The sequence below is a fragment of the Amphiura filiformis genome, chromosome 19, assembly GCF_039555335.1.
Source record: "Amphiura filiformis chromosome 19, Afil_fr2py, whole genome shotgun sequence".
Taxonomy (NCBI): Eukaryota; Metazoa; Echinodermata; class Ophiuroidea; order Amphilepidida; family Amphiuridae; genus Amphiura; species Amphiura filiformis.
The window spans coordinates 58,068,758-58,090,340 of NC_092646.1; the positions used below are offsets into that span (position 1 = coordinate 58,068,758).

Consider the following 21,583-nt stretch of genomic DNA (forward strand, 5'->3'; position numbering starts at 1 on the left):
AGATGTCATTTGAAAAAAAGGCTACTTTATATTTTATAGATGTCATATCAGAAAAAAGCAACTTTTTTAAAAAGATGTCATTTCAGAAAAAATTTGACTTTTTTTAAAGACGTCATGTCAGGAAAAAAAAGCAGACATTTCAGAAAGGCGACTTTTTATAAAGACGCCATTTCAGAAAAATGTCACTTTTTAAAGACGTCATTTTAGGGAAAAGGCGACTTTTTAAAAAAGATGTCATTTCAGAAAAGAAGAAACTTTTTAAAAAAGACGTCATTTCAGAAAAAGGCGACTTTTTTTAAAAAGTCGTCATTTCAGAAAAAAGGCAACTTCAGTAAAAAGACGTCATTTCAGAAAAAAAAGTGATTTTTTCAAAGATATTCTTTAAAAATGCGACTTTTTAAAGACGTTATTTCAGGGCAAAGGCAATTTTTTTAAAGACATCATTTCAGAAAAAGGAGACTTTTTTAAAGATGTCATTTCAGAAAACAAAAAGCAAGACTTCCTTTTTGGCAGAACCCCAAAAGTCCGAAGCCATGTCAGTCCGAAACCCCGCTAAACACAGGGGCTAAACAAAAACGACTTAGATGAAAAAAAGATGGCATTTTAGGAAAAAAGCTTAGGCCTTTTTTTTTTTTTATAAAGACGTATTTTTAGGAAAATGCTACTTTTCATAAAAAAGCAACCTTTTAAATTAAAAAACGACTTTTAGTAAAAATTATTTTTTGTCGGAACCCCATCAGTCTAAAACCCCACATCGTTTTTGTAAAAAAAAAATTATAAAGACTTTAGTTTTAGAAAAAGGCTTAACATTGACAAAAAAGAGATAGTGAAATTTCCGATTCACACCTTTAAAATATGGCCTAGCCTAAAATGGATTTTTTATTTACAAATAGGCCTATGGCCTAGCTCAAAAATTGCCTTGCACTTGCTTTTTCACTGAGAAAGAACACTGATCGAAACCGTTAAACTAATAGGCCTAGGCCTAAGCTGATCCAAATAAATTGCATTTCGGCTACACACAAGGCATGTACTGTAGGCCTACCGTATCATTTTTTTGAAGGCCGTTACCATTTACAACTCTCATTGTACTGATTCCTTATTTAGGCCTACTCGAACGTTCAAAAAATAGGGTGTTACATAATTTATACACTATATATATACAGTACAAGTTGGAATAGACATATAGTCTTGTAGACGTAGGCCTGGTATTCGTGCATTTGCTATGCCTATGCGTATGCATGAGGCTTGGCAAAGCCAGGCTTGTTTTTAATATAAATTGCTTAAAAGTTGCAATTTATATTATACGAAGGCTCAGCATCGGGGCCTATAATTCATATCCACAACGAGGAAGTTCTAATATTATTTAAAAGCCTAAAAACTGGCTTCCAAATCCAGACGCGTGAACATGGTGAAACGGGTGAAAAAACTCAAAACATAATTGATTGGGAACTGTTTCGCTAGTACGAGCGCGTCACCCACAAGTACTTGGCCAGATCTGGTGAAATAATTACTGGGCCAGTCAAAGTCGGCTGGCACTAGGCACAGATCCGGCGCAATTGCGAGCCCAATACGTGGCGCTAGTAGTTGCCCAGTACTAGCCGACTTTGTCTTGCCCAGTGCTAGCGCTGACTTTTTCTAGCCCAGTACTGGTGCTAGTACTGGGCGAGTGATAAAGCGGCTTATTACTGGCCCAGTACTGGTAGAAGTTAGCTGTGTACACAATGTGTTACACTTGGACCACAATCTGGTCATGCACCTTTAACTCCAAACTCAGAATACGAATGTTTGGGTGATTGGCCTCAATGTGAGGTAGAATACACAATGTGTTACACTTGGATCACAATCTGGTCATGCACCTTTAAGGGTGATTGGCCTCAATGTGAGGTAGAATACACAATGTGTTACACTTGGACCACAATCTGGTCATGCACCTTTAACTCCAAACTCAGAATAAGAATGTTTGGGTGATTGGCCTCAATGTGAGGTAGAATACACAATGTGTTACACTTGGACCACAATCTGGTCATGCACCTTTAACTCCAAACTCAGAATAAGAATGTTTGGGTGATTGGCCTCAATGTGAGGTAGAATACACAATGTGTTACACTTGGATCACAATCTGGTCATGCACCTTTAAGGGTGATTGGCCTCAATGTGAGGTAGAATACACAATGTGTTACACTTGGACCACAATCTGGTCATGCACCTTTAACTCCAAACTCAGAATAAGAATGTTTGGGTGATTGGCCTCAATGTGAGGTAGAATACACAATGTGTTACACTTGGACCACAATCTGGTCATGCACCTTTAACTCCAAACTCAGAATAAGAATGTTTGGGTGATTGGCCTCAATGTGAGGTAGAATACACAATGTGTTACACTTGGATCACAATCTGGTCATGCACCTTTAAGGGTGATTGGCCTCAATGTGAGGTAGAATACACAATGTGTTACACTTGGACCACAATCTGGTCATGCACCTTTAACTCCAAACTCAGAATATGAATGTTTGGGTGATTGGCCTCAATGTGAGGTAGAATACACAATGTGTTACACTTGGACCACAATCTGGCCATGCACCTTTAACTCCAAACTCAGAATATGAATGTTTGGGTGATTGGCCTCAATGTGAGGTAGAATACACAATGTGTTACACTTGGACCACAATCTGGTCATGCACCTTTAACTCCAAACTCAGAATAAGAATGTTTGGGTGATTGGCCTCAATGTGAGGTAGAATACACAATGTGTTACACTTGGATCACAATCTGGTCATGCACCTTTAAGGGTGATTGGCCTCAATGTGAGGTAGAATACACAATGTGTTACACTTGGACCACAATCTGGTCATGCACCTTTAACTCCAAACTCAGAATATGAATGTTTGGGTGATTGGCCTCAATGTGAGGTAGAATACACAATGTGTTACACTTGGATCACAATCTGGTCATGCACCTTTAACTCCAAACTCAGAATATGAATGTTTGGGTGATTGGCCTCAATGTGAGGTAGAATACACAATGTGTTACACTTGGACCACAATCTGGTCATGCACCTTTAACTCCAAACTCAGAATATGAATGTTTGGGTGATTGGCCTCAATGTGAGGTAGAATAGAATAGAATAGAATAGAATAGAATAGAATAGATTTATTAGTGGAGGCGCACTCCAAACACAATCTTACATGGCAGTGTAACCAAGCTCAACATGACCGAAAAAATGTATGAACCATATCACTTCGCAGCAAAACTGCAGCCACAAAAAGGCGCAAACTGACAAGGTTACACAACCTTGAAGTGATATAGAAAATACATTAGTACAATTGAGCAGAATTACACTGAATTGCATAAAATTGGTGACAAAAACACAAACAAGCAAAACAAAAAGGATAAAAACTGAAAGTTATGAACCACCACAAGGGTGGCAATTGTCTCGATGACAAGGCCAATGTTCAGATTGATGACGAGTTGAACAGTACTTTACAGTTTTACATCTAGCACAAAAACGGAGACCAAACTTGTTTGACGAATCTGCCGAGCAAGTAGGCAGAGCACAAAAATGCAATGAGTCATTGGCGTCCGGAATTCCAGGAGTAACCATAGAAACGCATGGCAAAGATGGTGTCAAAAGTTCAGAATTGGTTGCATATGTTGAAATTGATGATGAATTACTTGAAATTGGAGTTGAAATCTCACAATGTGTTACACAATGTGTAACACAAATGTGTAACAATGTGTAATACACAATGTGTTACACTTGGACCACAATCTGGTCATGCACCTTTAACTCCAAACTCAGAATATGAATGTTTGGGTGATTGGCCTCAATGTGAGGTAGAATACACAATGTGTTACACTTGGACCACAATCTGGTCATGCACCTTTAACTCCAAACTCAGAATATGAATGTTTGGGTGATTGGCCTCAATGTGAGGTAGAATACACAATGTGTTACACTTGGACCACAATCTGGTCATGCACCTTTAACTCCAAACTCAGAATACGAATGTTTGGGTGATTGGCCTCAATGTGAGGTAGAATACACAATGTGTTACACTTGGACCACAATCTGGTCATGCACCTTTAACTCCAAACTCAGAATATGAATGTTTGGGTGATTGGCCTCAATGTGAGGTAGAATACACAATGTGTTACACTTGGACCACAATCTGGTCATGCACCTTTAACTCCAAACTCAGAATAGGAATGTTTGGGTGATTGGCCTCAATGTGAGGTAGAATACACAATGTGTTACACTTGGACCACAATCTGGTCATGCACCTTTAACTCCAAACTCAGAATACGAATGTTTGGGTGATTGGCCTCAATGTGAGGTAGAATACACAATGTGTTACACTTGGACCACAATCTGGTCATACACCTTTAAGTTAGTGTTTTCTATATCCATGGTGATTGGCCTCAATGTGAGGTAGAATACACAATGTGTTACACTTGGACCACAATCTGCACCTTTAAGTTAATGTTTTCTATATCCATGGTGATTGGCCTCAAGGTGAGGTAGAATACACAATGTGTTACACTTGGACCACAATCTGGTCATACACCTTTAAGTTAGTGTTTTCTATATCCATAGTAATTCCAGACAATAATAAATAACAAAGCTACTTCCATTTTTACCTTAGTACAAAATGGCACATATCCATAGACAACTTGTCGAGATCCACTAAACAATGAAGTGATCTGACTGGGTGCTTGAATTGGTCTTGGTGCGTGGTTATCAAACTGTTGCCATTCCACACTGACTGATGTCAACACCGGATGAGAAGATTTGTTCAGTTGAGACTTGATCTTTCCTTCCCATTTGGATTTCACTTTGCTGTCAAAGAACTGGAATGCTCCAGCACCGACTCGTGCAAGCGCCCTCAGTAGATGACGATTGGCTGTGGAACTGAGATAAATGCCATAAAACACAATTACCAAAAAAAGACCGAAACCTTATTTCTTTCTCTCTTACAGTTACAGTTGATCGCTGAACAATAGGCCCTCAATTCACTCAACAAGGGAGGCGGCTTACGTCACAACTTGGCAGAAGATCCCTCAGAGGTTTGGCTCATCTTGACCTGTGGCACAACATCCGCATCACAAGTCAACAAACTTTTGCCATGCTAACATCAGTGGGCCTGATGATGCATCCGAGATAAGATGTGAAATATTGCCACTCATCAAAACATAAGTCCAGTAGATCAAATTATAATATCTCAATGCAAGTTCATACTTTCGTATAATACATATAGTTCAAAAAATGTGTATTTCACGATAAGTTTTCAGTTTTAATTATCAAGACATTCTCACCTGACACCAAATGTAAACAAGCGAGTATACATAGCGTTGTCATGTACGGCATTCAATGTAGCTTCTTCATTGTTGATGTGCCCGTCAGATATCAAGAACACATTCCGCAGTGTCTCCGCTTTGAGTAAAAAGTAAGCATGTAATGGATGCCAGGCTTCTGTGCTACCCATGGAAGCCTCTAAGCTGTTGACGAATGTCTGGGCTTTCTTTGTGTTGATGTCATTCTTGGGTTGGCTGCTTGCGAAAAGTTCATCAAATGCTGGGAGTGAAGACAATAATATTGGTGAGTAGATTAGATTCATGAATATTTAACTATTCCAGTTGAGATCCATACACCCCCGTATGGAAGATATGGCCTTAATCTTCCACAAAGGAGGTGTAGATTTCAAATGGAGCTATCAATTCAGGTAACCCCATTTGAAATTCACACTCCCTGTGTGGAAGATTCAAGTTATGTCTTCCATATGGGGCGTCTGTATTTCATCTGGAACAGCACAATGCAGTAACTGCTTTGTCAATACTTTCTTTTCATTGGAAAACAGGTGACAAAAAGCTGTAGATTTTACATCACCAAATACTGTCTCTTGAGTACTTCCGTCCCGATCGGCAGTGTTTTTATATTGTGAATACTGTGACACACCTATATATATCAATATTAAAACCACAAAAAACTAATTTAAAAAAAAGTAAAAAAAAGTTCCAAGGCCTTTATCATACATAATTTATAGCTTAAAAAGCGTGTGTAAAAAAGAAAAAGAAAAAGAAATGTATATTCGTCTCAGGTGAGAGCAGCATGGCCTATTGGTTAAGGTCTTTGACACTGGTGCAGGAGGTCCCTGGTTTGATCCCCAACGGAAGCAATGTTCATATTCAATTATTGGCTCTCTCCTTTGTACTGCATTTGAATTGTGGGGCAAATCCTGTGGATGACAAAGACCTCACTGCCAGTTCCGATCAGGGAAACACCTGGTTGTTTGGAAACCCCAACTTGGTCCCTGGGTGTAATGGGAGAGCAGGACGTGCCCGGTGGGTTCAGTTTGTATTTAAAGGTAGGACGTATGACCGTTCCAGGATTTGAAAATGACCCCTATTTCACAGGGAATCGAGGACATTTCCAGCAATTTTACCCCCTATTTTGCGCGAAATCAAGGAAAATTTGCCCCCAAATACCTCCCCTATTTTTATCATTTTGAGGACGCATTTTCATTTCACCCCCTTATCACGAGGAATCAAGGACATTTTTTCGAAATAAATACCCCTATTTTTACCATTTAAGGACGCTTTTGAATTTGTACCCCTATTTCACGGGGAAATGAGGACAATAACGAAAACTGTAGCGGTAAAAAACGGACGAAAGTCCTAGAAATATACCCTATTTTTCATTTCAAGGACAATTTTGCTCCAAAACACCCCTAATTTGGACAATCATGAACAATTTTGTCCTCGAAAATTCATGAACATTTCTTGAAAAGTACCCTAATGGGCTATTCCATTTGAAATCCACCACACACCCCTGTGGAAGATTTTGGAATTCCAACCAAAATCATCAGTTTGAGTAGTCGACATTCCAACTGGAATTGAGGTCGGATTTCATCTGAAATAGTACGGCAAGGGTGTGGAAGATTTTGGAATTCCAACCAAAATCAACAGTTTGAGTCATTCCAGATCTGGAATTGAAGTCGACATTTCAACTGGAATTGAGGTCAAAATGCAAATCTTCCACAGGGTATCCACTGAAAGTTAAATAAAGTTAAATTTCCCACTCAAAAACATCTGAAATAGTACCAAAATCAACAGGTTGAGTCGTCAATATTCCAACTGGAATTGAGGTCAAAGTACAAATCTTCCACAGGGTAATTCAAAAACATGTATATTTCAACCCAAAAACATGTAAATTTCCAACTGGAATTGAAGATTGACTCTGAAAAGGGTGTGGAAGATTTTGGAAATCCAACCAAAATCATCAATTTGAGTCTTCCAGATTTTCATTATATGAAAAGTGCATGTTTGGAATTCCAGCATTTCATAGTACCTTAGTATTGGTATAAAATCACTATACCTGATCTTATTATTTGCTAGTAATCATGGTTTCAAACCATCAAATGCTGGATCTAATGAGATTGCATGCTCCCAGTCCCGCACTCTGTGTATCCGCATGGTAGTTGTGAAATTTGGAAACCCAGACCTGAAACTTTTCAGTTACTTTTGTTGCTCAAATTCATACATTAAAAAAAAATTTCAGCCCAATTTGAGTTATTTTATCACCAATTTGGCGCTGTCTTTCAGGTTTTTTTGTTTGAGCATTTAGTTTTGAAAACCTGAGGGGGGGGGGGTCAATCCCATTGTAGCATGTACACCATCCACGATAATCAACTTTTGAAAAGCACCCTAAATAAGGATTTAACCCTTGCCTAAAACGTTACCATAAACAGGTAACACGCACCTGTTTTTTCACACCCTAAACAGGGATTTTATTCCTTGCATCAAATTTCATTTCCGCATATTAGCAATTGCAATTTTGCTACCCTTTTTTCCAAAATTTCATGCTTTTACACCCTAAACACGATCTGCAGCGTAATTTTAATAATTTGTCATAAAATTTGTATTATATCGTGAATTTCAAAAATTAAAATTATTTGATATCAGAAAGACATATTCTTCAGTATTCAGAATGCAATTCGATATGTCTGATGTGCTCTCATGTCCCACAAAAAATACTGTAGAAACGCTCATTCCAGATCCCTTAAACAAAAGTTTATGGTACAAATTTGTGCGACGTGCCTAATATTTGCCATATTAAAGCTATATAAAATTGTGTGAAATATGGTTTGTGCAAAAATAGAATGAATAGGCCGGCATGAAGGCTCTTTTTATGCTAAAAAGCTACATAGATGTCAACTTGATGCATGGGGGAGGATTGTCAATACCCCCTTATCAAAATTTTAGGAATTATATAAAAGCGAAGCTAAACTATTATAAATGATGTCAAGAAGTGGTAAATTTCTTGACTTTTGTTTCACTATGTCTTGAATGAAACTTGAAGGAAATTCTAGACATAATTAAGTAAAGACAAGAAATTAGCCACTTCTTGACTAACCTGTTATACAAAACTTATTGTTGCTGCATAGTGAAAACAAGCTTCATTTTAATATGAGTAACAGTTTTAAAGAGTTAAACTTAGGCCTACACCTAATTATAATGTTCTAATGTTGGTTACGGTTCGCTATCTCTAAGGTTCGCTATCTCTAAGGTTCGTTATCACTAATTACGAAAAAGGTCCGCTATACCTAAGGTTCGATATCACTAATTTTGAAAAAGGTTCGGTATTTCTAAGGTTCGATATCACTAATTTTAAATAAGGTTCGCTATCTCTAATTTTAAATAAGGTCCGCTATCACTAATTTATTGAAGGTTCGCTATCTCTAAGGTTAGCTATCACTAATTTAAAATAAGGTCCGCTATTCGCTATAGCGGTCCTTATTTAAAATTAGAGATAGCGGACCTTATTTGAAATTAGGGATAGCGGACCTTATTTAAAATTAGAGATAGTGGACCTTATTTAAGATTAGTGATAACGAACTTTAGGTATAGCGAACCTTAATCGAAATTAGTGATAACGAACCTTAGATATAGCGAACCTTAATAAATTAGGGATAGCTTAACCTTTAACAAAATTAGTAATAGCGAACCTTAGGTATAGCGGACCTTTATTGGAATTAGTGATAACTTGAACCTTAGAGATAGCGAACCTTCAATAAATTAGTGATAGCGGACCTTATTCAAAATTAGTAGCGAACCTTATTTTAAATTAGTGATAGCGAACCTTATTTAAGATTAGTGATATCGAACCTTAGAACTAGCGAACCTTATTCTAAATTAGTGATATCGAACCTTAGAAGTAGCGGACCTTTTTTTAGGTATAGCGAACCTTTTTCTCTATTAGAGATAGCGGATTCTGATCTCCATAGACTTTACACGTTAGTGATAGCGAACCTTAGAGATAGCGAACCTTAGAGATAGCGGACCTTAGAGATAGCGGGATGTCACCCTAATGTTTTGGCCTAAATTATTTTTTGGTATAATATTGTAAATATTTAAGTCAACAGATACAATCACTACAGTTTATTGCCAGATTAAAAAAAAATAGTGAAATTGAATAGAGACTATATTAAACAAAAACAATCCATTTTTTTTATATATATTTTTTTGTTATTTTATTGTGATCTAAAAATATAAAGCTGTGGAAATTTAGTGATTAGGGGGAGAATGTGGGACATGAATGCAGGGCCTTCAAGTCAGTGGCATAGATTTGTATTTGACATGGTGGGGGGGGGGGGGGCTGGGGTTGGAAAACAATTCTTCAAGTGTGAAACTAAACCTACCCACAGAATAAAGTTATGGTACAAATTTGCACGAAGCACCTAATATTTGCCATATTGAAGCTAAATTGTGTGAAATATGGTTTATACAAAAATAGAATAAATAGGCATTAAAGGCTATTTTTAGGCCAAAAAGCCGCATACAGATATCAACATGATGCATGGGGAGGATTGTATAGATCATACCCTCTTATCAAAATATTGGGGAATTATACATGTACGAAGCTAAAAAATTATAAATGATGAAAATGAATTTGTTTTCACCCTTGACACCAAATCTTTTTGTTGACCCGACGTGGAGCAATTTTTAAAAATATTTTTTAGTCTGAGGTGGAGGTGTGGAGCTAATTTATTTTCCCCCTCAGATAGCGAGATAATTTATTTTTCTTCAAAGAACTTTTCCGAGAAACCACAATATCATAATATTGAAAGTTACACATAATGCTAAAAAAAGGAGGAAGGTAATTAACTGACCAACCTTGGCACAGTTGGAAAATTGTTCATGATAAAATTATATAGCAATCCCCAAAATGTTTATATAATCTTGAACATTGGCTTCAAAATGCAACAACTTCAATTGCACTACTTATCCTAGAACTGCTTTTCAAATTTGGTCTTTATCAGATTGCTTTCACAAAAATGTGCTATTGGCATGGTTTTCTTATATGCCTACATGTATACATGTATTTATTTATTTATTCAAATTTCTCTGCCATCACAAATAACAACATACGAGGGACTGTCAATATATTCCTGCAACTATTATTTATCTCTGCCAAGTATGACTTTGATGACTAGTTTGTAGTTCAGTTTGTACCTTTGTCTTTCAAAACAAATGCGTAATTAGCCAAGTCGAATCCTTGATTACGTAATGACATTAGCATAAACACAATAGCATATGGACACTGCCTGATATATCATAGTGGTGAAAAATAGTGGAGAAAATAATGAGTCAAATTGAGGTATTGTTACATAATTCGAAATATCTCGAGAATAAAAGTATGGAATCTGGTGCGGTTTTGCAATTTGGTAGACTGATAACACAGGGTTCATGCTATACTCTATTTAGACCTATACTATTTTTATTAGAGATAGGGGATCATGTTGAATATCTCCAATTTTGAGTAGGCGTTATCACACATTGTTCTTACATAATAAGAAATAGCAAGATTAAAATGGTACCTGGTTCGATAAGGTAAAATGGGAATTCGCAAACATTTCTTCCTTTTTAAACCCTTTGTTTTCAAAATGTCATGTTTATGTAATCAAAGCAGCACACCATAGAGAGGCTCTGAATTGAAAAAGAAATTTGAATTTCAAATGTGTTTAAAACATGGTCTCAGATTTGAAGCAGGTTTCACTGCCAAAGTGTGTAAAAATTCACCCCAGAGTGAAAATAGCTATGTTTAATTTCTAAGGTGTCTTTTCTAGGGTAAAATTGTTTGTAGAACATGATTTTTTTTTTTTTTTGAGTGCAACGTACATCGTTTTGCTAGTAAATATTGATTTGTGGCCGATTTTGCCCGAAAAACACACTTTATGGGTGACAAAAATTTTCACATGCCAACTTTGTATACTCATAGAGTCTACAATATACATAGATATGGCCCTTTAAAATGTTAACATATCACCTGAGGGTACTATTTGATGGATTCAGGCATTTGTTTTGTGATTGACTTAATCATTTGCGCACCAGAATCATTCAAATATGACATGCCTTGTGACAATTGACATGCCAAAATCAGCTGTTTTCGGCAAAAAAATTGATTTGAAAAATCATAACTCTTGATAGGAAGGTGCTACAGTGATGGTTGACCTACTAGTCTATGCAGTGATGAATGGGCTTTCATTTGATACCTAACTTTGTTCATTTGAACTAACGAGAAGACTTGCAAAATGTAAAAATGTTTCCCCTACCCCTTAAAATTTTGATATGTGTAAAAATTCCCGCCATTTATAAAAATCGGGATTACAAGAAAACTACAAGAGCTATAGGCTTGAAAAACTAATCAGTTATGCACAGTATAAGTTCCTACATGGGTATAACAATTTTTAACAATTTGTGACATCTGTAAATTACGTAAAATTTGGCATTTCGAAAAATCGCAACAAAAAAATATGAGGCGACATGTGTAAAAAAACTAATCAGTTATTCCTATGATACAGTACTACAGGTATATAGTATCAAACTTGTGCTAAAATGCATTTTTTTGAGTTCTAATTTTTTATCAAATTGACTCGCCACCTCATTTTTGAGCAAAATCGGGAACAATTAGTACCTGTAATATTGTGCAATCATGTGACCTATATTCAATGTGTGTGCCCCAATCAGATGTAAGACTTGCACTACAACATGATGTGAGCCTTGCAGAGCCTTTATAAGTGTGCCAATAGAGTTCAAATATGTTGTGATGATGTTGTCACTTAATGGATCTCATATTTTTATTTCCGTCAAAAGCATATGCCTCTACTGTAATGCTCATATCAGGAAAACAATGACAGATTGTGCATTTCTGACTTCAGAAATGAATTCTGCACAAAATTTCAGTCTAGAAAACATATTTAAAACAATATTTTTTGAAACTTTATATTTTGCCATTTTTGGCAGTCAAACCTGCTTCAAATCTGAAACAGTGTCTTTAAAATTTCAGCATTCTGAGACTTAGTATAGCAACTAACTCACAACGTCCAGCAGCATTGTATTTAGTCATATTTATAGCACTTTTTTGCCTAAATTTTCCTTTTTCATACATTTTTGGTACTTTTAAGTGTGCCTACCACCAACATGCGCATATTTATTTCTTTTATTGCAGTAATTTCTATTGTCCTGACTATGATCTTTCATACCAATAATCATAATTGTTTTGGTTTCATTTTGGAGATATTATTTATTCTTGTGTCTAACTTGTATTGTCGTCTGTCATGATTTTCACACCATTTTTATTTGTCATTAAGGCCTATTTCTGATGAATTTCAAAGACTGCACCTTTCCTCGTCTGTGTGTTTAATTCTTCTTTCACAATTATGAAGTGAATATACTCAGATTACCTCATACCAAAACAGGGCTTGCAAACTGCTTTGGTACTTACTTATCCTTCTCCCATGTTCTGTAACTGCAATTCAAATGTCCACCAACGTTGACAGTTGTCTGTGTACATATAGCAATGACTTGATACAAATGAGATTACGTAATTCAAAAGTACAAACCTGTATTTATCATAAGAAATAGTCATCAAAGTCATGCTTGAGGGGAGATAAATAATAGTTGCGGGAATATATTGACTGCATTGTCCCTCGTACAAAGACAATAGTAAACAGCATACCCAAATAGTAAACTAATCTTAAAGGAGTATTTCGTGATCCTAGCATCCTCTTTTTATGACTTTTTTCAGTAGATATCAACGAAAAAAGCCTATTCCCAAAATTTCAGTTGATTCTGATTTTGCATTTGCGAGTTATGCATGATTATGTGTATTACACTGCTCCATAGACAATGCGTTGTAATTTCGTTCTGGTGCACCAGAACGAAATTAAAATTTCACGATATCTTTGCTAAACGAATTAATCTGCAAGATATATTTTGTACATAAACATTATGTAGCCAGAGGTATCCAGTAATATAAAAATCTCAACTTTTTTTTGGGAAAAGTGGGGGGATGAGGCTGTGGATCACGAAATGCCCTTTTAAGGGATCCCGGGAGAATACAGGAAGGGACATGATAAAGTGCAACATATCTTTTTATTTCAACAGAAGGGTTGTCAACATGTCCAGGGTTTTGTGGAAATGAGTCCCAATTTATATATTTTTATTTACAATCTTTTCTCAAACGTGCCAATGAATGTGAGAAAGAGAGTGAATAATTGATACAAATTCTCCTTTCAGAAATATGGCTGGCTACAAAACAAAATGTGACATATTTGTTACAACCTGCAAAACAATTTGAAAATCAAAGGCATTCATTTTATTTTAATGATCTTCATAATGCCTTTGTTTTTATGAAATATTTGATTAATTTAGTTAATTCCGCACTTGTCATTGATATTGTGAAAAGATATTCCAATTCCAAAAATATTGCAGCCACAGAAACTCAAAATATTTGCTTATGGCGGCATTGATATTCATCAAATATCCACTTGGCGATAACTAATTAATTGAAAAGGCTATTGACATTCATTTTAAGTCTAAAAGAATATCATATTGAAATGTTTAGAAATACAACTTTTAAAATAAGTAAGTTTTTTTTAAATATTTTTTTTTGTCATTGAACATATTACTTTCGATGAAAAAGTCATTAAACATTGTGCAGAAATAAGTCAAGCAAGTGAATTGCCCATTTTTTCTCAGTTGACAATATTTACAGGCTTATGACAAAAAACAAAATACAATACAAATTAGTGAAATTGATGTATGCATTAAAATGAACGACCTATTCAATTGATTGACAAATATTACAATAAAATATAAAATAAAATGACATGGTATTGCACACATAAGCCTAACAAACTTCAGTGACAAACTTATTAAAATCAAAATGTTTGCATTAAAAATTCATTTTCTTGCATTACTAATTATTTTAAATTTGTTTAAAATTTAATGAATATTTTTTAGCATTGAAAATATTACTTTTGATGAAAAAGTCAACAAACATTGGGCAGAAATAAGTCATGCAAGTGAATTGCCCATACTCCCTCAGTTGACAATATTTACAGGCTTGATATATTAAAACAAATATAATACAAATGATTGAAATTAATGAATGAATTAAAATGAGCGACCAATTCGATTGATTGACACATCTACTATGCATTCATAGGCAAATGTAGAATGCCAGAAGACAATAAAATGACATGGTATTGCACACATAAGCCTAACAAACTTCAGTGACAATCTTATTAAAATCAAAATGTTTGCAATAAAAATTAATTTTCTGAAATTTTCTGAATTTGTCAAATAAGGAACTTTTTCACGATAAATTAAAATTTGTCATTTGCGCATGCATGACAAATTTTTCAACTAAGACAGTATGTATGGCCATATTTTGTTTGTTAAATAATGAATTAATTATACTTCATGTGCTTGGTGTACAAATAAAGTAAACTAACAAATTTATATTAGTCAAAACAAGAAATTTAACAGAGAATGTAATTAAATATTAAAATGTAAATTTTAGACATTTTATAAATGCTTGATATGGCTAAACATGGATAAAATTACCTATAGGGCAAAATAATTATTTATTGTTGTTGGGTTTTATTAAGTGGGAGCATGATAACAGAACAAGTTTTTGAAGAATCATTTTCTAAACGAGACATTTGTCTTCCAAATAAGCAAATGAATAAAGAGTAAACTGACGAATCAAGCGGAAAACATTACAAGAGCATATTTATAACTGTTAGTATACATTTTAAATGAGAATCAAAATAAACCTTGAATGAATAAATTAACAATGTGAACTGCAAAAGTTTATTCTTAATTTTATATATCATTTTCTTTCTTTTGAAATGAGTGTTCACATATGCAATATCAACGGTACATTTTGGTACTGCGGGTTTGCAATTATGGTTGATTTCACACAAATGCAGAGATGTTATTTGTTTGTTCAGCATCATAGCTATTAAATGTAATCAAAATATCAAATAAAAAATCAAATAATTAGGCCTAAATATTTTGCAATTCTCAATCATTTTGGATGCAGGCAGGAAACAGTAAACTCAAAATCAAGAAGGGCCGAGGTTTTTCCCTTCAAAACAGACCAGGGGAAAATATTAGTTCCTATGATATGACAAAGTGGAAGGTGACAGTCATAGTAGGATACTGTCATGCTCTAATAGACTATAATGAAATATGCGGGGGCATGGTTGATGGTTCAAATAGCCTGTATAAACAGCTAGGGGGGTACTCAGTACAAAATACCATTTACCCATCTAATATATCAATGACTTTTTGGAAAAGGTAATTGGTATAAAATTTTCTTGTCCATCTGCTTTGATAACGATCAAAGCTGAAAAAAAAATCCCCTCATTTCAATATCTCCAATATCTTGAAATAATTAATTAAGAATGAGTTTTTTAATTCTCATCTTTCTGATATCAGAAAATGAGCATGTAGTGTGGAATTTTTAAGTGTTTATTTTTTCATATGTGGGCAAGTTCTTTGACATTTGAATCTGAGACATTGGCACAATACATATAGGAATCAGCCTAGAAATCAATTCAAAATTATATTGTAGCCAAATTTAATTTGTCCATCAAAGTATGTTGTCCAACCAACTTGGAATTTCACCTTTAGACACCAAAATGACACCTTAAAATTAAAATGCCCTGGGTATAAAAATACAGGCAATTTTGTTTGAAAATGTTTACGATTTTGAACTCTAGAAAGCCGAGAATAGAAATAAGCAACCAGGGCAATTATAATAATTAAATTATATTGTTATCTGTATGAAAATATCAATACAAAAAGTGAAGTGGTAATCAGTTTTGAGGTTATTTAGAAGACGCATTATACTTCTGTAAAAAAAGACGACTCGTTATACTTGAACTTCAGTAAAAAGGGTTAATTCACAATTTTTTCACATGTCAATATAAAACTTGAATTTGTTATGTGAAAATCTGTAACCAGGTAGAAAAAAACATGAAGCAAGGCCTATCCTGAGAAAAGCCCAGACTAAAGATCATAATCAAATTATGCTCCATACACTGTCCACTGTGGTCCACAGCTTCTGTGCACAAACTTGTAGTGGTTTTACAAAACTATTCCACTGGGCCAAGGACACCCATCCTAAAAATAGGTTTTAGAATGTTAATGGTTTAATTTATGTGGCATTATATTTTTGCAATTATCTGTTCTTAAAACAAAAACTTCACAATGCAGACAAAATAGATTTCTTGTCACTTGAGGTCTATTAAAGTTGACTATAAAGTCTATCTGGTATTTGAATGAATGAATGTATAGCAAAATAAAAATCTGAAGAAACTGTCAAAAATTCTATCTATAAAAATTAAGTAAATTTGGACAACAAAAATAAAATTCGGGCAAAAATTCTCATATGGGGCTGTGCAATAATTATGAGCCAATGGGTTGGGGGGATTTCCCCATGATGGTCCAACTCAAAATGTGTCAGTTATTGTTGGAAATTTCAGCATGATAATATTTTAAGCAAACATGTTTTTTGCATCCAACAGTTTTTATTATTTCTAAATTTCCACCATACTCAGAAAACAAGCAACTCCCATTGTGGCCTGTACACCATCCGCGATAATGAAAAGCGTAAAATGGGTAGTTTTTAGGTAGGTAAGCATGATTCACAAGCGTAGCTTAGCGTTTATGGTGTCAAAAACATGAAATATTGGAAAAAGGGTAGCAAAATTGCAATTGCTAATACTGCGGAAATGAAATTTAGGGTATGAAATTTGATGCAAGGAATAAAATCCCTGTTTAGGGTGTAAAAACACCTGTTTAGGATATTGTTTTAGCCAAGGGTTAAATCCTTGTTTAGGGTGCTTTTCAAAAGTTGATTATCGTGAATTGGTGTACAGGCCACAATGGGAGTGACCCCCGGGAATTTCTACCCTGTTTTAGACCTTCTCTGCTGGAATTCTAACAAAATGTAAATGTTTCCAACTGGAATTGAGGTAGAAGTGCAAATCTTCCACAGGGTATCCGACTGAAAGTTAAATTTTCCACCGATAATGTTTCCAACTGGAATTGAAGTCGACATGAAAATCTTCCACAGGGTATCTGACTGGAATGAAGTTTTTAGTTAGAATTCCACACAAAACATGTAAATGTTTCCAACTGGAATTGAGGTCAAAATGCAAATCTTCCACAGGGTATCCAGCTGGAATTGCGTTAAATTTGTAAATCTTCTACATGATTCAGCTGGAATTACAATGAACGTGGGACTATTTCCAACGGATTGTACATTTGGCCCAACTGGAATTTAGGTAGCATTGTAAATCTTCCACAGGGGGGGTGTGGATTTCAAATGGAATAGCCCAATTGGAACCATCATGCGTACACATTGTCAGTGAAGACTGAACCCACCGGTAGGACGTATTTCAACACTGAATGATCTACCCAGGTTAGATAAGATGTTAAAAAAGAACTAAAGGCTAAACAATCTGAAAGCTGCAAGCTAGCAATCACCGTCCATGGGAGAATTTGATTGACATGATTGTCGATGCAAACTAGTTTTTTCTGTCTGTGATTATACCCTACCTGTTCCAAATACAACAATATTGAAGACCCAATCATCAGGCAAGTGATGCAAGGCTAACAAAGCAATCTTCTTGGCTTCTCTTAAACTCTCCCCTCTCATTGAATTGGATAGGTCCAACATGAAAATGACCTCTGACCTCCCTTCAGTGTTTGCTTCAAATTCTGGGTAGAAGGTTAACATGCATGCCTGTAAAGAAGAGAAATGTTTATAAATGAAGTCCAACAATTTTGAACACAATTATTATCCATCACCTTTAATAGGAGGATCTACTTGTGTACGAGGCTAGCCTTATTATGAAAAAGAAATTGTTGCTTGCTAACATCACCAAACTTTACATGAAATCTAGCGGCTGACAGCAACTGATGAGCTCCCCACTGGCTCTGCAAGTTATCTTTGCTTTGCTTACCTGACTATCTTTCTTAGATGGGTGGCGCTCTACCCACATACGAGGTACATGAATCTCTGCCAATCCAATCTGAAGCTGAAAGCCATCGTCCAACCTGGTGCAACCATCAGCCAATGCTACTGTAGCTTTGCTTGCTGTGCGCTTGATTCTGATTGGATGCGTGGGTGACTCCAGAGTTCGAATGTCATAGGGCATCTCTATAGCAACCTCCACTGACAGATTGCTGTAGGAAAAGGAGAAGTCAAAAAAGAAAAAAATGAGTCTTTCATCGTAGTAGACCGGGAGTTTGGGATGTGGAAGAGCATCTGGTGTTGCCTCTGGTAGGTGTTTCTAATGGCTTAGCTGGGTTTGAGGAATGCCGATCAGCCCATCTTGACTGTCCTCAGGTCGTTCTGAGTAACCTCTGACATGGCTGCATCATTCTTCCAAGGAGCTGCAGTCCCAGGTAGACCAAACACTAGATTACATCTTTTAAGGTCAGTTACCCCAAGACAGAGAAACAAAATAAAACACATCCAAAGTGTTATATTCCTTGCCACACTACTCAGCCATTGAAAACGGTCGAGATTTATTTTTGTATATTCATCAAAAACATGCATACACAATTCACAATTTAATTAATATGAATAGCAAAGGCTAAAGGCTTCAATTCAGCAAAAACAATCATAAAATTATTCGGCATTTATGCAAAAGCAAAAGTCTGGATGCGAGGTACTCCACGATATCGGAAAGCGAGATACTTTAAGCAAAAGCTGAAAAGCTGGATGTGAAATACCCCTTATATCTGAAAGCGAGATACTTTAAGCAAAAGCTGAAAAGCTGGATGTGAAATACCCCTATATCTGAAAGCGAGATACTTTAAGCAAAAATGAAAAGCTGGAATGTGACTTACTCCAAGATATCGAAAAGCAAGGTACTTTAAGCAAAAGCTGAAAAGCTGGATGTGAGTTACACCATATAGCTGAAAGAGAGATACTTTGGAAGCAAATGAGAAAATTATAGCTGAAGCCTTTAGCATATTTTAATTATAATATTTAATATTTTTTGCTGTTGACTGGAGCCCGCGAGAGATTCCCGAGCTTCCTTGCGGAAAAGTTCCTTAAGAAAATTTCAAAATCAAAAGAATTATTACATTTTTCTTTGACATTGTACATATAAAGCCATTATTTTATATAATTAATATCAAATTGCACTCCCACCCACAACCCACCTCTAATCTGGACCACTTTGCAACTCGTGCGAACCCTGCAAAGTGAGAAAGAGCAAAAACCAGAATTTTTGGGGATGGTGGGTGGGTAAATAAAAATTATTTACGACCGTCCTCAATGATGGCTGATTGTGTTGTGATTTGGCTATGGCTCCCAACGCAACCGGATAAACAACCAAGCCTGCCCTGATTGGCCAAACCCGACAAGAACACAATGGATGCTTTATGCAAATGAAACATGTGATGACCCGCGGTCATTTAACATGTCCTTTCACGAACGCCCCTGGATGCAGGCATGGAAGCACCCATTTCTCTGCGGGGGCAAATTTTGATTCTTCATGATTGATCACATTCAGAATCTTTATTATTTATCATATGTACATTACATCTAAGCTTACCCTTTCATTTCTTTGTCTATCTTGACTGTCTTCAGGTCTGTTTGAGTAACCTCTGATAGCGCTGTATCTTTCTTCCAAGGAGCAACACTGCCTGGTAGACCAAATACAATTGTATCTCCATCTACAGATAACTCTGCCATGTAAACTATCTTGATCACTACAGTTGTCATTGGGGGAAGGTTTCCTACACTCACTGTGAACACATCCTGCAAGGAGATACAATACAGTTTTCTTTAGGGGAAGGTTACTTACACTCACTGTGTACACATCCTGCATAGAGAAACAATTTCTGTGACTACCTCTGCGCTACATCCTTCACTGCACAAGATCCCCATTAGGCCCCCTTAATTAAATTTTGTGTCTCAAAGCTTGTCAGAAATTGGAAACCTAATGCGGAACACAATTTGTTTCTTCATCTATTTTTTATGTGTCAGTATAGGCTTTGGTACAAGCATTATGTCTGTTCCAAATATTTGAATAGTAGTCAAATAAAGTCACTGCTACAAAATAACCACATGAAAATACAGAATGATAATCTAAAACTTGAAATCAAATAGGAATTTTGGATTTTTATATTCACCTTTTGTTAAAAAAAGACAAAAAAATATGAATTTCTTGATTTTCAAAGAAGATTTTACTAACACGGTGCAGCAGCTTTGAGACAGAGGTTTTTATTATCAGTGGTCTTAGACCTATAATAGGGTGGGATAAATACTAGGAAATTTACACAGCCCAAATAAAGGAATCCCTTCTCCTCAGGGGATAAACAAGTAATCAAAAACAAAAGTAATCAAATGTCTGTGGCTATTATAGTGTATACGCTGATTTTCGCTGTGGTTTTATTTTCACAAATTTCGCAGATTAATATGTGCCCGCTAAAATAACAACCCGCGAGTATGTTAAAATGAAGAAATTTCTTATGTATATTATTATATAAGTTGCCAACAACCGTGAATTTAACACCTCGTGAAATTGTCAGTGATACTTGAAACCGCAAAAATATCTGTAGCCGAAAATATTGGCCTATACACAGTACAGTAGTTGATGTACACACCCCACCCACACACTATTCAATCTGTTAGACAATTTAAAATGGAAACCTTTCATTTTACATGACAAGAGGCACACTTCACTTAATGATATCATATCGGTCCCTTGCCGGTGGTGCACGGAAACGAACAAAAACAATTCTGCATCTCATCTGAAGCACAATAGCCATCGTGTGCAGGACGTGTGAAATGCATCTCTCAAATGCTTCTAGTATGCAATTTTGCACTCATATGACAAAGATTGTGTCAAGTGCTTTCCAAAGTAAACCAAAATATACCCCCATGGGCTATACCAATTAAAATCCACACTACCCCTACAAGATTTTGGAATATCTTACACAGGGGGTTGGAAATATCTTCCATAGGGGGAGTACAAATTTCAAATGTTATTAGTGGCATTAACCTCTGTTTGAACCTCACCTTCCCTCTGTGCAAGATTCATGTTCAATCTTTCTCGGAGGGTATATGAAATTCAAATGGAGCTGCTTAATGTATTTATTCCATTTGAAAGTCATACTCCCCCTGTGGGAGATACATGTATTTCCAAAATCTTCCACAGGGGTAATGTGGATTTTAAATGGACGAGCCCAATTTGTGCTCCATACGTAT

General features: G+C 35.8%; 1 protein-coding gene across 1 annotated transcript in view; it reads right to left on the bottom strand.

Annotated features, from left to right (window-relative positions):
* The window catches only part of LOC140140688 (protein mono-ADP-ribosyltransferase PARP4-like), a 77,152-nt gene that overhangs the window by 32,387 nt on the left and 23,182 nt on the right, over positions 1-21,583 (bottom strand). Inside the window, exons 15-19 of the mRNA XM_072162446.1 lie at positions 19,926-20,131; positions 18,321-18,543; positions 17,914-18,100; positions 5,314-5,572; positions 4,639-4,909 (exon numbers count right to left, since the gene is read on the bottom strand). Of these exons, the coding sequence (XP_072018547.1) occupies positions 4,639-4,909; positions 5,314-5,572; positions 17,914-18,100; positions 18,321-18,543; positions 19,926-20,131 (1,146 nt within the window). The remainder of the gene's footprint in view (positions 1-4,638; positions 4,910-5,313; positions 5,573-17,913; positions 18,101-18,320; positions 18,544-19,925; positions 20,132-21,583) is intronic.